Source organism: Mus caroli, chromosome 18 (assembly GCF_900094665.2).
Source record: "Mus caroli chromosome 18, CAROLI_EIJ_v1.1, whole genome shotgun sequence".
NCBI classification, from domain to species: Eukaryota; Metazoa; Chordata; class Mammalia; order Rodentia; family Muridae; genus Mus; species Mus caroli.
In genome coordinates, this window is record NC_034587.1 from 49,571,755 (window position 1) to 49,590,365 (window position 18,611).

Below are 18,611 nucleotides of genomic sequence, written 5' to 3' on the forward strand. Positions count from 1 at the left end.
CTACATTATTTAAAAGTTGGTCTATCTTGGGCTGGCAATATGGATCACTGGGTAAAGTTGCTTGCTGCCAAGCCTGACAGTGACTTCTATCTCTGAGATCTGCATGGTAAAAAGAGGGAACCAAGTCATGCAAGTTAACTTCTGTACATGCACACACACCCAATAAAGAAAATCTGACAAAAATGTTAACCTATCTTAACATGTCTTCATAAACCTGACGCTTTTCAATACTTGCTTCCAGCCCCAAATGCATGCATCTAGATTTCCTAGTAATATACACCAATGCTTATGGTTTGGAACATGATTGCTACCCATCCAAATTCTAGCATCAGCACTAAATTCTTCTCCGTGAGTTTTGGAACCACATCAAATGTAGTTGAACATATGCTGGCAGAGTCCAGACGAGCAGGCATGTCCCTGAGCCGCATGAGGCACAAATTCTGCCGTGTGATTGGGCAGAGAGCATCAAGAGAATCTTACCTAAGCTCTCTTCTCTCAGTTGCCATTTATCTACATAGCTCTTCTCCTCCTCACTTCCTGTGTCTTTTTATGGCCTTCCCCAGAACCATATTGTCTTACATACGAAATATAACTCGACAAATGCCCAATATAGGAATTCAGTAAGTTTCTCATATTTTTGTCCAGCTACCTGCCTCTAATACCACGACCCCATCTTTAAAGTCTTGGAGGAACATTCACATCCCAGGCTAGCTTGAATCAGAGAACACCAAAGCATAAAGGCATTGTTCCCAACTTCAAGATGAAGGAAGATAGGGGCACTATAGGCAACAAGGGCAACTCACCTCCATGATGGGAAAATTTATAAAGCAAAAAACAATCAAAAAAATACCTTGCCTCGTAAAATTAGAATTATTTCTGGCCTATCTGACATGGTGGGCTTTGGTTTGTTTGGTTTTGTTTATATAGAAATCTACTCCTAAGCACACTCCCTGAGCTGGGGTCTTTTGCATCTAAACCATAGAAAAATGAGTCATGGAAAACAACTTTCTGCCCTAAGTCCAGCTGCCACTATCTATCTCTTGTTTGCCCCCTCTATGGTCACTGGATAGTTGCCATCTTGCCTGTGGGTTCCCCTCAGTGCTTCCTCCTTGTTTGGTTTGACTCTGTCACCTAGAAGCCACCTAACCATGAGAGTGAGGGCTGTCATCCAACTGATGAGCTCCGAAACAAAACACCAAAACATCCTGTATCAATATTATTCTAAGAAAGTCATTTTTAGGGCAAGAATTTATCCAGAAAATCAATATCCTCCAATGGTATCAATGGTAAGGTCAGTTTTAGTTTTAACCTCAAATAAGATAAAATGGAAAAATTGTTTAAGCAAGAGACTGTTCCTTGGCTGGGAAATGGCTCAGGTGGCAAAGCACTTGCCTTGCAAACTTGAGGACCTTTCCATCTCCAAAATGCATTAAAAAAAAAAAAACAAAAACAAAAAACCCACACCATCTGTGGTAGGGAGGGTTTATAATCCCAATGTGGGCGAGATTCAAATAGGTGGATTCCTGAGATTCATTGGCCTGCCAGCTTATAGTAACAGGGGGCAAGGTTTCCTGCACCACAATAAGAGAAGGAAGAAAGTATCTTAAGGGCAAAACCCCATGCCTCAGACAAGGCTGCATTTGTAAAGAAGCAAATTCATTTAAAGGGAAAGTCTAATATCAAGACAGCCACTGCTCCTTACAAAGCAACTGGCTAGGAAAGTGCTTCCCTGGGCCACACACACACACACACACACACACACACACACACACACACCACAGCCCACAGCTCACAGCCCAAGGGAATAAGAACTCACAGTGTTGTAAGCACTGTGACTTTTAAGGCAGTCCTGAGAACAGAACAGATGCATAAATGGGGGCTTTGCTGGTTTCTCTCAAAGGCAGTACATGGTTCCTCGTTGACGACAGATGGTGGATTTGGTTTAGGATCATGGATGCACAACAAAGTCATGGTTTTTGTCACTGAATTCACCCCTTAATGTAGTAGCGTCTTATTCCTGAGGATAGCTTCAAACCTCCCTTGTACTTCAAACTAAAGCACGGGCTCTCAACCTTCCTAATGCACTGACTCTTTAATATAATTTCCCATGTTGTGATGACCCCAAGCATAACATTATTTTTTTGCTACATCATAAATCTAATTTTGCTACTGTTATGAATAATAATGTAAACAATCAGAAATGACGTGGTTGCAGTTGAGATCAAGTTTTATGTAGCATTCACTATAGGCAACCTACTGATTATATTGTTACATAAAATTTATGTACAAAGAGATATGTATTTAGAGCTCAGTTTGAGAGTAAATCTATTTAGCAAAATAATAATAATGAATTTACCTCTGGGACCCTTGAGTTCTCCAGCCATGGATTCTTGGCAGATGTACTCAACCAGGCACAAGTTTCTTCCTGTAGATCAGGCATTACATTCAGTCAGGAAGCATCTGACCATCCCCATAACATCCATGCCACTGTTGTATTTATAGGTAATTTTAGGGGCCTCTTCTTTGCTTCTGTTTTGGTTTTCTAATTTCACCACCAGAGATTCATCCTTTTGGATTGCTACTTTTAGGAGATGGCAGTTAAAAAACCAGTTCCCTGGTCAAATAACAAAGCTTTCTTAGCCACTGATGTGTTAATGTAATAAATCATGTTGTAGAAATTAAATATGAGGCAAATTCTTTTTACTATGATGGTCAAAGGATTGGAAGAATAAGCTGCTTAAAGTCACACTTCAATGCTTTCGGGGATAGATCAGGCTGTACAGTGAACACTAAAAGTAAATGTCTGTTGTATCCTAGAGAGTAGGACCTTAAAATAATAATTTTTGAACTTACAGGAACAACAGGTTGACCAACTAAAGAATTGGTTCCCAACCTTCCTTAATGCTGTGACCCATTAATATAGTTACCCATGCTATGGTAACCTTCAACCATAAAATTATGTTTGTTGCTACTTCATAACTGTAATTTTGCTACTGTTATGAATCATATGTAAATATCTGTGTTTTCTGATGGTCTTATGCTCCTGTGAAAGGGCCACTTGATCCCCATGTCGAGAACCACTGAACTACAGCACACTACTAGCTGAAAGGACTATGGTCCATCTACTTGCAATCTGAGATCTAAAGGATACTGATAGAGGCCAGTCTATGGAGTTCCTATAAAGAGGACACCGTGGGACCTGATAGACTAAATGGGCATGCCCAAGGGATTCATGTGTCCATGCACTGTGAAGAAGGGCTCACGTTTTGCCACTCACTCTGCTTCCAGCCACGACTTGGATGACCTACAAAAGTTTCTAGACCAGTGATTCTCAGCCTGTGAATCACAATCATTGAGAAACACATATTTCTGATGGCCTTAGGAACTGAGACACTGAGCACTCAGTAGTAAAATTACAGTTATGAAGTAGCAACAAAAATAAATTAATAGTTGGGAGTTACTACAGACCATTGTTCTAGATCATGAGGCTGTTTGTACTGGCCAAACACCAAATCTCTTATGAAGTTTAAAGGGTCACAAAAGTTTAGCCGTCTAAAATGGTTCCTTGCCAGAAACCAGTTCTCAAATAATCAGCCCAAGCTAATACACACCAATAGGCATAGAGGTCAAGGAAACACTGTCTCTACTCAGTAGAAGCCCTTCTTATGTTCCCTTCCTCTGGTTTTTTGAACCGTTTCATGTGTTGTGAGTTATACATAGGCAAATGGGGATCCATCAGCCTGATATTCACTCATAGAGTTAAAGAATGTTTCTCAAGGAATGTGAGTTCAGTGTGGTTGTACCTACTGCTTAGGGTAAGTTCTTGGTTCTGTTCCCTATACAGAGTCTGGCACATGGCAACAGCAACTTCCAGAGCACCAGTATTTCCAATGCAGTTGAATCACTAAGAGATGCCTACTCTTTTCTTCCTACATGGCCTTTGGTGCAGGCACCATTTGAATCAGTCACAGCTGTCCCTCCAGCAGGCACCTCTGCTTGGTTTCTGCTCAAACCATATTGGCACCATCACTATTTAGAATACCACTGTCTTACTGACTTTTCTGGAGTTGGGAAATAGTTGATTAAATCCAGATAGTCATACACTGGCTGGGCCAGTGACGAGTCATGCTCCATCTGAGAGACAAAATACACACAGATAGAAAGGACAGCTCAAAAGCCAGTTTTGAGACAGGGTAAGGACTGTCATGTCTACCTCTCTCATGGTCACCACTGTTTTGAATTTCGATGTTTTGGCTTGTATCATTACAGATGAATGATTACAGCCATATGCTTGGACAACATCTGAAAGCAGGCGTGTCTTCTGTTAGATTGCTGGGAGTTGTGGTTTAGATCAATGCTCTCTTTACCTTTTACAATACTTTTTAATTTTGTGGTCCCTTGAGTGTTTGTTTGTTGGTTGGCCTTTCTTTTTGTTTGTTTGTTTACTTTTAGGTTAATGAATGGTCTCAGGTAAACATAAGTAATAGGGCTGTTTTGATACAGGGATGTTATAACACAGTCCCCCAGACAGGGATGGCAAAGCTCTGTTTTTAAGACTATTTCCAAATAATATATAAATCATGGCTTATTTGGGGGAGAGGTCTGGTAGTTTATTTAATTTCAATACAGATTTAGTAATAAGAATGTAATTTGCACTACTATGTGGTTTCTTTGGCATAGCCTCACTGAAATGTTCTCCTTAAGAAGAACAGACAAAAATGCTTCAGTGACAAGAAATAAATCTAGGCTGGTGACAGGGCTCAGCAGGATAAAAGGTGCTTGCCACCAAGCCAGACAACCCGAGTTCAATCCCTGGGACTCACTTGATGGAAGGAGAGAATAAACTGCTATAAGTTGTCATTTGACCTCCACATGCACTGGCTTGGTACATGCATGCAGCTCAGACTCATGACTCCTCACAGGAGTAACATACACGCACAGACACACACACACACAGACACATGCACACACACGCACACTCATGCACTATACAAACCCAAACAAAAAATTTTAAAGCTACATATTTGAGTCATGTGCTCTTAAATATCCTGTAATACTGCACACACTATAAAAGTTCGCTCAGTGTTCACTATAAAGCTGGTGTAAAAATTTAACAGGTGGCATAACTTCATTCTTTACTAAAATTACTACTAATGACTTCCATTTTGACTTTCAGGGTCTCTTCCATTGAGACTCCATGTAACATTGCTCTTCTTTTTTTTCCTTCGGACCAGTGTTTCCTTTAAGACATCCTTCAGAAGCTCTTGTTTACTAAGCCACACATTTCACCATGGTTTCCTTTACACTGCTCCATGCCGAGGCCATCAAGATTGGGTGCATCAGGCTCCAGAGCTCCTCTGAAAGAAGCATATTTACTCCCCTTCTGCCAATAACTCTCTTCAGCTTTTCCTCCAAGCCCCGCCCCCCACCCCCTGTCCTAAGCTTTACCCTCTTATCTTCATGGTGCTATCAGAGCTATTAATTTTCATTGTAAAAAGTAAGGCAGTGGATGAGAGGCATTACACTGATAAGAAGAAAAGTTTCTAATTGTTCACTCACCTCTTGTGTTAACCAAATTTGACCTAAACCATCAACTGCCAGGTGCTCTCCTCAGAGTGGGGGGGGGGGGAGAAGCATAAACAAAAAGTAAAAGGTGCTGCATGCAAAATAATAACAGAATTCTACCAGTGACCAGTAAAATGATTAAAAGCATATGAAAAGTTACTGATTCAAGTAAAATTCTCTCTCTCTCTCTCTCTCTCTCTCACACACACACACACACACACACACACACACACTTTCTCTAAAAAACCTATATCTATATTTGGCCTGAATTGGTTTTTCCACTCACCGGAAAGGACTAAAGCAGAGGAGAGGTGAGCTTCGATAGACACACCTACGGAGTGAGTATTTCTTACTTTCATAAAGTGCTTCACAGCTGAGCAGTGCTCACAGCCAACTAGAGATTCACTTTTTTTCTTTATATATATATATAATTTTAAACTCCAGATTTTATCCTCCTCCCGGTCTACCCTCCGACTGATCCACATCCCATACTTCTTCCCATCCCCCTGTCTCCACAAGGATGTCCCCATCCCCCAACCCCACCCTACCAGACCTCTAAACTCCCTGGGGCCTCTAGTCTCTCGAGGGTTAGGTATATCTTCTCTGACTGAACCCAGACCCAGCAGTCCTCTGCTGCATATGTGTTGGGGGCCTCATATCAGCTGGTGTATGCTAGTGGTTGATGTTCCAGTATCTGAGAGATCTTGAGGGTCCAGGTTAATTGAGACTGCTGGTCCTCCTACAAGGTCACCCTCCTCAGCTTCTTCCAGCTTTTCCCTAGTTCAACCACAGGAGTGACACAGCTGCTGTCCATTGGTTGGGTGCAAATATCTGAATCTTGTTCCTGTCTGAAAGAACTGCAGGGATGCAATGGAGAGGAGCCTGAAGAAAAGAAGGTCCAGTGACAGGCTCAAAGTGGGATCCAGCTCAAGGGGAGGCCCCAAGACCTGACATGATTATAGAGTCTATGGAATGCTCACAAAAAGGGGACCTATCATGACTGCCCTCCAAAAGAGATTCTCTTTTAAAACTTCAGTTCCACAAGTACTATCTGAACTGTTGATGGGAAAACTAACTCCAATACTTTGTTCTGTAGAGAGTTCAGACTTACGGGTTTTTCTTTGCCTTCCTTTGATTTCACAGCACAACAGTTGGCTGGCTCTGGCAAACTCCACCACATGAACAGAGCTTGCTGTCCTCCTGTGACCTCTAGGGGCAACTTTCACTGTCCCTGTTCTGCTGTTCTGCTGTTGTTATCCAATGCTGCTTACAGCACAATGGGCAAGAGGGGCACTGTGCTAGCTCTATCTGGGTTGGGTTGTTTCTCCCTGTTCTTACTCTCCACCATCCAAAACCCACCACACATACAGACACGTGCACACAGATTCATCTCTGCCTACAAACACTGAAGAAAGAACTCACTAGTAAATCTCTGGTAATCACGGTAATGGCTTTGACCACAAGCCACATTGTTCCATGAAATTTCACACTAATAGTGAAGTTAATGAAAAAATAAATCAAGATATCATATCACTCTCCAGACCCACTAGGGAACGTTTTCTCCTCAGCAGCAGATGGGTTGTCTACATCCCCCAATAGCATTCCTTAGCAAGAAGATGCTCAAAGTTAAGAATATGAAGTACGTTTCAGGTCAATTGAAGTTCAATCCCAAATATACAGCATAGGGGAGCTCTCAAAAGAGACACAGAGAACACCATTCCCTTTTACTGTAGTCATTTTCTCCTACATTCTTTACAGTTCTCAGGGTGTCTTCTGGCCTCTGGGTCAGCCTGCTCGCTCACAAGTTTCCCTTGCAAGGGAGACTTTATGACAATTTGATGTGAATGTCTTCTTTCTTTGGAACCATGCCATTTGCATTGCTGGTTGTGCTTGGTTCAGCGCTGGGCTTGGCTTGTGGTCCAGATTCCATATGGAATCTTAAGAAATACGCTCTCCTCGAAGTAAAATGAGCGTCTTATTTTTCCATGGAAAGCCCTATAATTGAATTAACCTTCCCAGTGAATAAATGCTAGAAGACAGAGTAGGGAACCTCGAGATGTCTCAGAACCTATGGCTAGTGCTTTATACTTCCTCTTAAGTCTTCAATTCTCTGCTTCCCAAGTCATTTTGCGTGGGCTATACAATGCCACACGGCATGAAAACACAAGAAACAAGCACTTGCTCACCTTGGTGAATGCAGTCTATTGCTGTAGTAGTCGTCAATAAAAACAGTACACCTCAAATAAAACCCACATTTTAGGAACTCACTCCAATTGCTTGGCCTCTTAATTTGCTGTTTAGTCTTCTAGAATCTATTTTGCTCCTGGTAGTCAGAATTCATACTGGTTTCTTTTTGTTTTGTTTTGTTTTGTTTTGTTTATTGTGGTCTTGTTTTCTGTTTTCTCCATTAAGAGACTGCCCAAAAGCTGTGATTAAAAGCAGGCTGATTCTAAAAACATACATATATTATGGTGTTTTATTTACCCAAAGGATAACATAGCCATTCACTTTGTTTCTGTCTTTGTGCCTCCGATCCCTACTAAAGAACATACGGGGGAAGGAGCCTTTAATGACACTGGAATTTGTTGCAATTCTATTCAATTATGGCATTTTTTTTCTTTAGTTAATGAGTAGCTTTCCTAATTCAATCACTATCACATCCCACAACACCCAATCCTGTCATTTTGATACTTGCTGTCTCAAAAACCTGAATCTCTTCATCCCTTGAAGATCACGTTACCCAGGACATGAAGTTTCCTCTGTGTGAGCTCTGCCAACCCTGACTTTCCTATGACCACCTTCCTCCTTTTCCTCCTCTTTCTCTCCTTTCCTCTGAGCTCAACATCTCCAATCCACCCTAGTGTCCCATCTCTCTCAGACGGTGAAGGAAGACCCTATTTTATAATCCTGTCATGGAAATGTCTCTTGACTGCACTCAGCTTTCATTTCCTTCAAGCGCCTTTTGATAGCACTCCCTGCTTGTAGGTCTAAGTTTGAACGTCTAGCAACTGAGGGTACTGCAGTTTGCTGGTACAGGGAATCAACACACTTTAGACTTCCCTTTACCTTTCTTGCTCCATCAGGGCTGAATGCTCATCAGTCACTGCTGTATGAGCTAGTACTAAATCTGATGTCTTTTTCTCACCAGTGCAATTCTTTTTTTTTTTTTTTTTTAACATTGTACCGAGTGATGACTCCACCTTGCTGGAAGCCAGGAAGGAGTGTTTCCAAAATTCTAGAAGGAGCTTTTCTCGCCATGCCTCAGTTCTTAAACTGAAAACTTGAAACTTTCTTTGTATTTTTTTTACCTATAGTTTTATATATTTAATATTCTTATTATGGACATTCTACCTGAATTTCTCCTCCATACTCTAACCCTTTCATCTGGCATTTTCTTATTTAAAATGTCCTTTTCTGCATGAATAGTTCTAAGAACTACTAACATCAAATTGCAGACCTATTTCCTGTTTGTGTTACGTTTGCTGAGGTTCAATTCTAGGACTATATCAGTCTCCTTGAGTCAAGAACACAGTGTTTTCCTCTTCCTTCAGTTTGCTTTTGTTCATTTCTCTCATTCTGGCCTGGGCTGCCACCTTCCAGAATATAGTGTTGCCATATCTGGCCCCAATTTACCCTTATCTGCAGGACAGTCATTTATTGGATGCCATAGTCCTGCTGGCCTGCTAGCCACAAACCACCAGGTTAACATCCTGACCTGCACTTACGGCTTCGTTCTTGCTGAACGGCTCCTATCACAGTAAAACCCACATCTCAGCTTGGCTCTCATGGCTGCCGATGCCCCTGCAGCCTCTTACTTATCTGACTCAAGCTGCCTACCCTGAACATAAGACATGCCTGCTTTTATTTTCTAACTGGTCACATGGAATATGTTTCCCATTCTTTTACTTGAAGCCAACTTGCATGGTGGTGTTCATAAAATGTGTTTCTTGTAATAAAAACCACAAAATTGGATGTTGTTTTTTTAATCTAGTGTGGAAAATGTGTTCTCTTTCACTTTTATTACTTTTAATTTGTGTTATTCTGGCTTTTTGAGATGGAGTCTAGCTCTGTAGCCCAGGCTGGACTAGAATATATTATGTAGCTTGGGTTGGCCTTGAACTCATGACAATCTTCGTACTTCAGCCTCACATTTACGAACATTGGGTATGAGTCACTGAGCCCAGCAGCATAACTTTTCCTTGTGTTGCTTAGACTATTTGTATTTACTGTAATTGTTGATTTAAAAAGACAAGGTTGTTTGAGGAATACTGCAAGAGGCAGAAGGGTAGGCAGTGATAAGAGTCCCGCCCCTGACCAATTATCAACACATTTGACTTTATTGCTAGCCATCTTTCTGTATCAATCCACTCAATAACCATGTTTGGTGCTTTTGTTTCTCTTTTATTACTCTTCCTTCTTTGGGGATCAGTTAATTTATCATTTGATATTTGGTTGCCCATCTCACCTGTCAACTTTAGTTCCTTCTCTTACATATCTGTATGCACTAGTGGTTACTATATAAATTAAAATATGTGCCTTTAACTTTCAATATACATATATTAAAACTATTTCAAGAAAATATAAACAAATGAATAATTATCTATTTTGTTTTTTTCTCCCCAGTGTGTTATTGATGACTATCACTTGGTTTGTACAGATACAGTATAAACTCTCTCGTGGATACTTTTGTCGTAAAGACCATTACCAAAGAGGCTTAGTATTCTGTATGGCAAAACTATGAATACTTCAAAGCTTATTTTATTGACTGACCTATTTGTGTTTTATATTACTTTCCCATTGTTTCTTACAGAACAAGACTATTTGCTGATATTTCCTTTTGTAATTTAAAATTTCTCTTAAAATTTTTGGCTCAATAAGTCTACCAGTAGTGGATCCTTTAACTGTTCTGGCAAAAAAAAAAAAAAAAAAAAAAAAAATCATTATTGGATCTTAAGTTTTGAAGACTATTTTTGCTGGACTAAAATTCTGAATTGACATTGTTTTATACTTATAGTAGGTTAATTGTTTTCTCTTATTATTTAAAAAAAATCTGAGGTCATCATTTTGTGGCCTCTATGTTTTTTCTGCAGAGATTCCATAGAAAGAGATATATGAAAAAGAAGAAAGATTTATAGTAAGTAACAGATATGGAATGATTTCACTATAGATTTCTGGAAAACTCTATGATATTGCCCTTAGTGATTTTTTTACCCACCAATTCTAATCTATATTAGCTACTCTTATTATTGTTGTAATCAAATACCTGACAAGAAGTAATTTTTTAAATTTTATATTTTTATTGGATAATTTCCTTATTTACATTTCAAATATTTTCCCCTTTCCAGATCTTCCCTTCGGAAACCCCCTATCCCATTCCCCCTCCACTGCCTCTACGAGGGTGCTCCCCCACCCACCTACTCACTTCTGTCTTCCAGCCCTGGCATTCCCCTACACTGGGGCATTGAACACCTACAGGCCCAAGGGCCACTCCTCCCTCTGATGTCCAACAAGGCCATCCTCTGCCACGTATGCTGCCGGAGCCATGGGTCCCTCTATGTGTACTCTTTGGTTGGTGATCCAGTCCCCGGAAGCTTGCGGGGGGGTGGGGAGGGGGAGGGGTTCTCTCCTGTTGACACTGTTGCTTCCCCCACCATGGGGCTGCATACCCCCTCAGCTTCTTCAGTATCTTCTCCAACTCCTCTATCAGGGACCCCACACTCAGTCCAATTGTTGGCTGTGAGGTCTGCCTCTGTATTTGTCAGGCTTTGGCAGAGCCTCTCAGGAGACAGCCATATCAGGCTCCAGTCAGCAAGCACTTCCTGGAATCCACAATAGCATCCAGGTTTGGTGACTATAGGATGGATCCCCAGGTGGGGCAGCCTCTGGATGGCCTCTCCTTCAGTCTCTGCTCCATACTTTATCTCCATATTTCCTCCTGGGAATATTTTGTTCCCCGTTCTTAGAAGCACTGAAGCATGTACATGTTGGTATTCCTTCTTCTTGGGCTTCATATGGTCTGCATATTTAATCTTGGGTATTGTGAACTTTTAGGTGAGTGCATATCGTGTGTGTTCTTTTGTGACTGGGTTATCTCACTCAAGATGATATTGTCAAGTTCCATTCACTTGACTGCGAATTTCATGAAGTCATTGTTTTTAATAGCTGAGTAGTATTCTATTGTGTAAATGTACCACATTTTCTGAGTGTCATCTGGGTTATCTGGACAGCTTCTGGCTATTATAAATATGGTTGCTATGAACATAGTGGAGCATGTGTCCTTATTACATGTTGGAGCACCTTCAGAGTATATGCCCAGGAGTGGTATAGCTGGGTCCTCAGGTAATACTATGTCTAATTTTCTGAGGAACTGCCAAACTGATTTCCAGAGTGGTTGTACCAGCTTGCCATCCCACCAACAATGGAGGAGTGTTCCTTTTTCTCCACATCCTCCCCAGCATCTGCTGTCACCTGAGTTTTTGATCTTTGACATTCTGACTGGTGTGAGGTGGAATCTCAGGGTTGTTTTGATTTGCATTTTCCTGATGATTAAGGATGTTGAGCATTTCTTTAGGTGCTTCTTGGCCATTTGAGTTTCCTCAGTTGAGAATTCTTTGCTTAGCTTTGTTCCCATTTTTTAATAGGATTATTTGGTTCTCTGGAGTCTAACTTCTTGAGTTCTTTGCAAATATTGGATACTATCCCTTATCAGATATAGGGTTGGTAAAGATCTTTTTCTAATCTGTTGGTTGCTGTTTTGTCCTATTGACAGTGTCCTATGCAATTTTATGAGGTCCCATTTGTCAATTCTTGATCTTAGAGCATAAGTCATTGGTGTTCTGTTCAGTAAATTTTCCTCTGGCCCATGTGTTTGAGGCTCTTCCCAACTTTCTCTTCTGTGAGATTCAGTGTATCTGGTTTTATGTGGAGGTTCTTGATCTACTTAGACTTGAGTTTTGTACAGGGAGATAAGAATGGATCTATTCCCATTCGTCAACATAATAACCACCAGTTGAACCAGCACCATTTGTTGAAAATGTGTCTTTTTTCCACTGGATGGTTTTAGATCCTTTGTCAAAGACCAAGTGACCATAGTTCTGTAGGTTCATTTCTGTGTCTTCAGTTCTATTTCATTGATCTACCTGCCTGCCACTCTACCAATACCATATAATTCTTGTGAGAATAGTTCACTATCCTGGGTTTTTTGTTATTCCAAATGAATTTGAGAATTGCTCTTTCTACCTCTATGAAGAATTGAGTTGGAATTTTGATGTGGATTGCATTGAATCTGTAGATTGCTTTCGGCAAGATGGCCATGTTTACTATATTAATCCTGCCAATCCATGAGTATGGGAGATCTTTCCATCTTCTGAGGTTAACAGGGAGCAATCTAATAGAGAGTTGATTTTGAGGGTACATTCATCACAACAGCAACTGTAAACTTCTTCAAGGATACACTCAGAGGAATATCTCCTAAGTGATTCCTAATCTGAACAAGTTGACAATGACAGTCTCAATGCTGTCCAAAAGTCAAGGTTAAAGTCCATCAGAGACTCAAGATAATCCCTTAACCATGAGTCCTCATAAAATAAAAAAGCCACCAATTTCTAATATACACTGACAGACCATGCATTCCTCCCATTCCAAAAGTAAGAAACTGAAATAGCAAGTAAAGAACAGACTAAAGCAACAATAAAATAAGCAGGGGAAACACCAATCCCCAAAGCTCTATGTTCCCATCATCTGGACATTTGCTTGTTTGTTTGTTTAGTTATTAATTTATTGGAGTGTGTGTGTGTGTGTGTGTGTGTGTGTGTGTGTTCACATGTGCATGGAATGCCACAATGTGCATGTGGAGGTCAGAGAACACCTAGCAGGAGTTTACCCTCTCCTTGTATGGGCTGCAGGGGCTCTAACTCAGGTTTACCAGACTTGGTGAAAGGCCTTGTACTCATTGAGCCTTCTCATCTCCCAGTCAGAGGCTCATTATGTCATCATATGGATTCCAGATATTACTCACTATAGGATATCTTCCCACATCAGTCACACCTCTTTGGAAATTCCCTCAAAGACATACCCAGAGGTGTGTCTCCCCAGTGATTCTAAATCCAGTCTACTGGCCATGAAGATCACAGGCAAGATGCTGGGTATTCATCTACCAACTTGATGAGTAGGCTTGCCTGTGGTGGACCTCACTCCAGACTCAGAAAGACGGTGCAGGTACTTGCAGGAGAAAAAAGCTGAGGAGAGAGTGTGGACAGACCCGTTTCCTGCTCTCTGATGACACTTTCATTTTCAGACTCATTGGCGCATTAGATCTTGCCACTTTGTAGAGGAGAATTCTAGCCTCCATTCCTATTGAGTTTCCCAGCATTACACTCAGGTACAAGGATTGGAAGATCAATCAGTCTTTTAAACGATGAGAATACATTTCAGACAATACCTCTTTATTCCCCTCCAAGGTCATATCCACTCATGTAACAGCATATTTTGATCTCTTAAATTGCCAAAGAAGTTAAATTCACCAGACTGGTTACAGTTTTCTTTTTGTCTCTGTTTTTCTGTCTCCTGTCTCTCTGTCTCTCTGTCTCTCTGTCTCTCTGTCTCTGTCTCTGTGTATGTGTATGTGTATGTGTATGTGTATGTGTATGTGTATGTGTATGTGTATGTGTATGTGTATGTACATGCCTTTGGAATTTGGAAGGAGTTATAGGCAATTGTGACTTTCTGGGAACCGAATTTAGGTTCTCTGTAAGAACAGTACTTTAACTACTAAGCTATCCCTCTTCCCATGATAATTGGAATTAACATTGTTAACTTTCCATATAAACTGATTTTACTGTAACTTTCAAATAAGATTTCCATACTTGTACTTTATCTAATGAGTTATATTATTTTCAGCCAACAATGATAAGGCGTCCACCAACAGTTGTTTGTTACATCTGTGGCCGTGAATATGGGACCAAATCTATTAGCATTCATGAGCCACAATGTCTGAAAAAGTGGCATAATGAGAACAATCTGTTGCCTAAAGAACTAAGAAGACCAGAACCGAAAAAGCCAGTAGTCAGAACCATTACTGGTAAGTTCTGTCAAGAGGGGTTGGGGGAGAGAGTGAGTTCAGAGATTTTTTTCTTTCTTACTAGTTTGAACATCTGAAATCAGCAGCACTTACTGTCTTAAAAGAAGTCAAATTTGATTTTTAAAAGACATTCTGGAATGTCTGTCCAGTGATATCTTCAGATGCTGAGACATATCTATCCTTCAGATGTTTTGTCCTGGCAAAACCTAGTGAAAGGGACCCATGAGAATTTACCATTTTGCCTAAATGATTTCTATATATTGTCATGCCCGATATTTTTGACAGACTTGTTTCATTTATAAATGTATCTTGAGTACCAAACTCAAAATTCCCACCAGGTCAACTAGTCAGTTACAATTTAAAAAAAAAAAAAAAAAAGAAGAAGAAAAAAGATTTTTTTCTTATCTGAACAAAGAGGGAAGATGCCCCCATTCAGCTACTGTTGTCATTAGGAAACTTAGCCCAAGAGGGCTATAATTTTGAATGCATGCAAAGGGAACCAGAAAGCTAGTCATCTGGATGGGATGTTCAGATTTTGATTATTTTGTATTCTTTTATTTCTGCAATCAGTGTTATAAGGTACTGTTCACCTCAAGTAAAAGAGGAGCTGTAGTTTCTCAGGTGAGGGTTCACAGAATGCTGGGTTTCCTCAGAGTGCAAGCAGAGTTAAGAAAAGAAAAAAATACATGTCAAATTATATAGGTAGATATATTTACATAATTGCCATGCAAACTCAGTCTCAATTATCATATTTCTATCATTGATTTTTCTCATTTGATTTCCTCATCCTTTAAGGGATATTTTATTTAAAGAGAAGCATATTTCAATGTCCCTTTCCTGTGTAGTCATAGCTATTGTGCAGTCTGTTTATCAATTGGCCAATATGATCTGAGAAGAGATGACAACCCAGCGAGTGAAATTCAGGTTGCTATAAGTTCGAAATACTATTGAAACCCAGCTATTCATAGTCCTAGGCAAGAAGGGACTTAAAGGTTGAAAGGAATTCAGGGTGAATATACTGGAGAAATGAGCTAAAGAACACCGAACTGTTCTGGGCAGAGAACCAGAGTTCTGTTCCCAGCATCCACATGGCAGCTCACAACCATCCATAACTCCAGTTCTAGGAGATCCAACATCCTCTTCCGACATCCTTTTACATAAGGCACACAGGTGGTAGACATACATGCATGCAGGTAAAACACACATAAAATTACAATAGAATAGAATAGAATAGAATAGAATAGAATAGAATAGAATAGAATAGAATAGAATAGAATAGAATAGAATAGAATAGAATAGAATAAGCTGAACTATCCACGCATTGGAATCATAGCATTTAACTCCAGAAAGACTATCTAGAACTTCTGCCTTGGCACACAAACCAATCTTCCCTCATTCTCTGTATCACTCTTTCTGCTTGATCTTTATTGATATATGGCTAGAAGAAGTGGGGATGGTGGTGGGCAATCCCTGGGATGTGTTGGGAGCTCACTGTTTGCCACTGTTGGCAGAGCGAATGAGTAAATCCTGTCCTTTCACTTGCCTGCAGTTTTCCTCTTGGCTTCATGCTTTTATCTCTGAAGGTGCCTTTCTCCTGTAAGTAAATAAAATTGGCATCTCCTCCCCCATACTTCTTTTCCTGGATCCACAGTCAAAGGCCTATGCAGAAACATTGCAATGAAAAGGTCAGTGCTATCCTTTGATCTACAGAGTTTTCAAAGCACTGAAAATCTACATTCATGTGCTGGAAAGATGGCTCAGCCATTAAGTCCACAGATTGCTCCTGCAGGGGAGGGAACCAGAGTTCCTTTCCCTGTACCATATTTGGCAGCTCACAATTGCTTGTAACTCCAGCTACAACACATACAACATCTCTGGCCCCCACAGGCATGCATATTCATGTGTACACACAAACACACACACTTAAAAATAAAAGCCAATCTTTAAACACATGTGTAATAGTGACACTTGCTTTATCTAAAGGAGAAATACCAAGCTGCACCAGGTCGAAATCTCCATTAAAAGCAGACATGCTAAGAATCTAAAGGATTGTTACGGTTGTGTGAGCCATTAAGATAGAAATCATGAACCTAGCCTAGTGTTTAATGGAGTAACATACACTAGCCAATGATAAAAACAGATCCATTTTGAGTGCCTGGCCACATTTGAGAGACCTATTTTCAGAGATCTTGGGACATAGTCAATTTAATGTACTAAAGTCATTCTATTTAAATACGGCTTATTAAAGTTAAATCCCGCATTGTTCCTTTAAATAAAGCCATATGCTTTTCTCTCCAGTGTGCTGCCAGAGGAGAGTGCACATTTCTCAGCTCTTTTTGTTTGATTAAGGGCACTTCTTCCCTTCAGCTTATTTTGTTTGCCTTTTTCACTTTAATTAGTTAAAGAACGTCTGTGGTTATGGCCATGAAAAGATGATGTTCTTTCAGAGTATAATTCATCTTAAATTCACTCTCAGTTGTCAGTTTGGGTCTCTGAAAACATTCCAGGGAAGTATTGCATAAAAGAAAAACACAAACACGAGTTCTTTCCCCATTGTATGCTTTATATTTATAACCAACAGAAAGGAAGCCAAAAGTTATATTCTCAAGATAACAATGTGTAAGCAAAGATGGTAATAATTAGTGAAGAATGCATATCATAACAAGAAACTGTATCTTTCCCCTTTTAATATTCAAAGCAAAAAAAAGTCTCCAGTCCCTAGCTGAAGAAATGCTCAGCACTGTTTACTATTTATTTATTAAGATCTGGCAAAGTCATGTGATTTGCTTGAAACCACCAGTCAAAAGGTATTCTCTGCGACTGTTTTCTATAAATAGTAAAATATGGTTTCTGAGATTGTAAACTAACCCATTTTACCATTTTACTTTCCTTTTCATAAATATATATGAAATATATATATATATATATATATATATATATATATATATATATATTCCTTTTTTTCCTCCCTCTTCCTTTCCTCTATGCAGCCAAAGGGTTCTACGATCTTGATGCCTTAAACGAAGCTGCTTGGACAAGTGCCCAGAGCCAATTGGTTCCCTGTAACGTTTGTGGGCGGACCTTCCTGCCAGACAGACTAATTGTTCACCAGCGATCTTGTAAACCCAAAGCCTCCAAGTAAAGTCCTTTCCTCAGCACCGAGTATTATAGGAGTGAATGCCTTCCAAAATGAGGGTGGAGAGATGGCAGGGGGAAGAAACCAGGAGAACGAGAGCAGAGGGAGCATTGGCCCAGACTGGAGGGACCAGCTCTGAGCGGAGGTGACCAGGTTTTTTCCAGCTATTAGGGGACCATGTCATACTTTGTGTCAGGAGGAATTACTGGCAGACTGGTTCTTATCAGAGCTGGAAATTTTGTCCAAAGGACATTTCTCAGGCAATTGTTGCCAGATTTCTCTCATTCTGGTTTCCTCAACAAGGGTTTGTACCTCAGAGTCAGGCTTGTGCCTGGTGAACAGAGGCTTACAAAGGCAATTTGAGACAATTCTAGGTTGTTCGCAGTATAGACTTCCACCCTAATCCTTTGCTTTCTGACCCAAGGATGATGCTTTTACACCGACTGAAAAGTTTCATTACATTGTACGATCTTCTGACAAGATAGATTAACTTAAGAGGCCTGAAGATGTTAACAGTATTAGAACTGTATTCGGTGCTGTTTCTAACAACACGAATTGCTGCTCAGATGTTGCATAGTCAATGGCACCAGCCTCAATGTCTCAGGAGACCTCTGTAACACAATTCATCAAAATGGGTGGAGGCAAGCTCCTTCCTCCTGTAGAGGCCTAAGCAAGGGTTCTTTATACCCTCTTTGGGTTTTATAGATTCTTCATTGTTTTTTTTCTAAAATCCTGCCAGAAAGTTCTGTGCCTCCCGCCCAGACCCATGCACCCTAAGTAGGCTGTGAAAGAGCTTTGTATTTCTGAGACCTTGAATGTGTTTTAATCCAG

At 40.3% G+C, this 18,611-nt stretch overlaps 1 protein-coding gene across 2 annotated transcripts in view; it reads left to right on the forward strand.

The window, feature by feature from the left end:
* The window catches only part of LOC110284751 (zinc finger protein 474), a 48,746-nt gene extending 30,945 nt beyond the window's left edge, over window positions 1-17,801 (forward strand). The window contains exons 3-4 of one of the 2 annotated variants that reach the window (XM_021150625.1): window positions 14,464-14,644; window positions 17,635-17,801. In XM_021150625.1, the coding sequence (XP_021006284.1) occupies window positions 14,464-14,644; window positions 17,635-17,786 (333 nt within the window). In that variant the 3' untranslated portion in view covers window positions 17,787-17,801. Of the gene's footprint in view, window positions 1-10,655; window positions 10,700-14,463; window positions 14,645-17,634 lie in introns of those variants that run through there. The other variant, XM_021150626.1, reaches the window with a different exon arrangement.
* The last annotated feature ends 810 nt before the right edge of the window (window positions 17,802-18,611 follow it).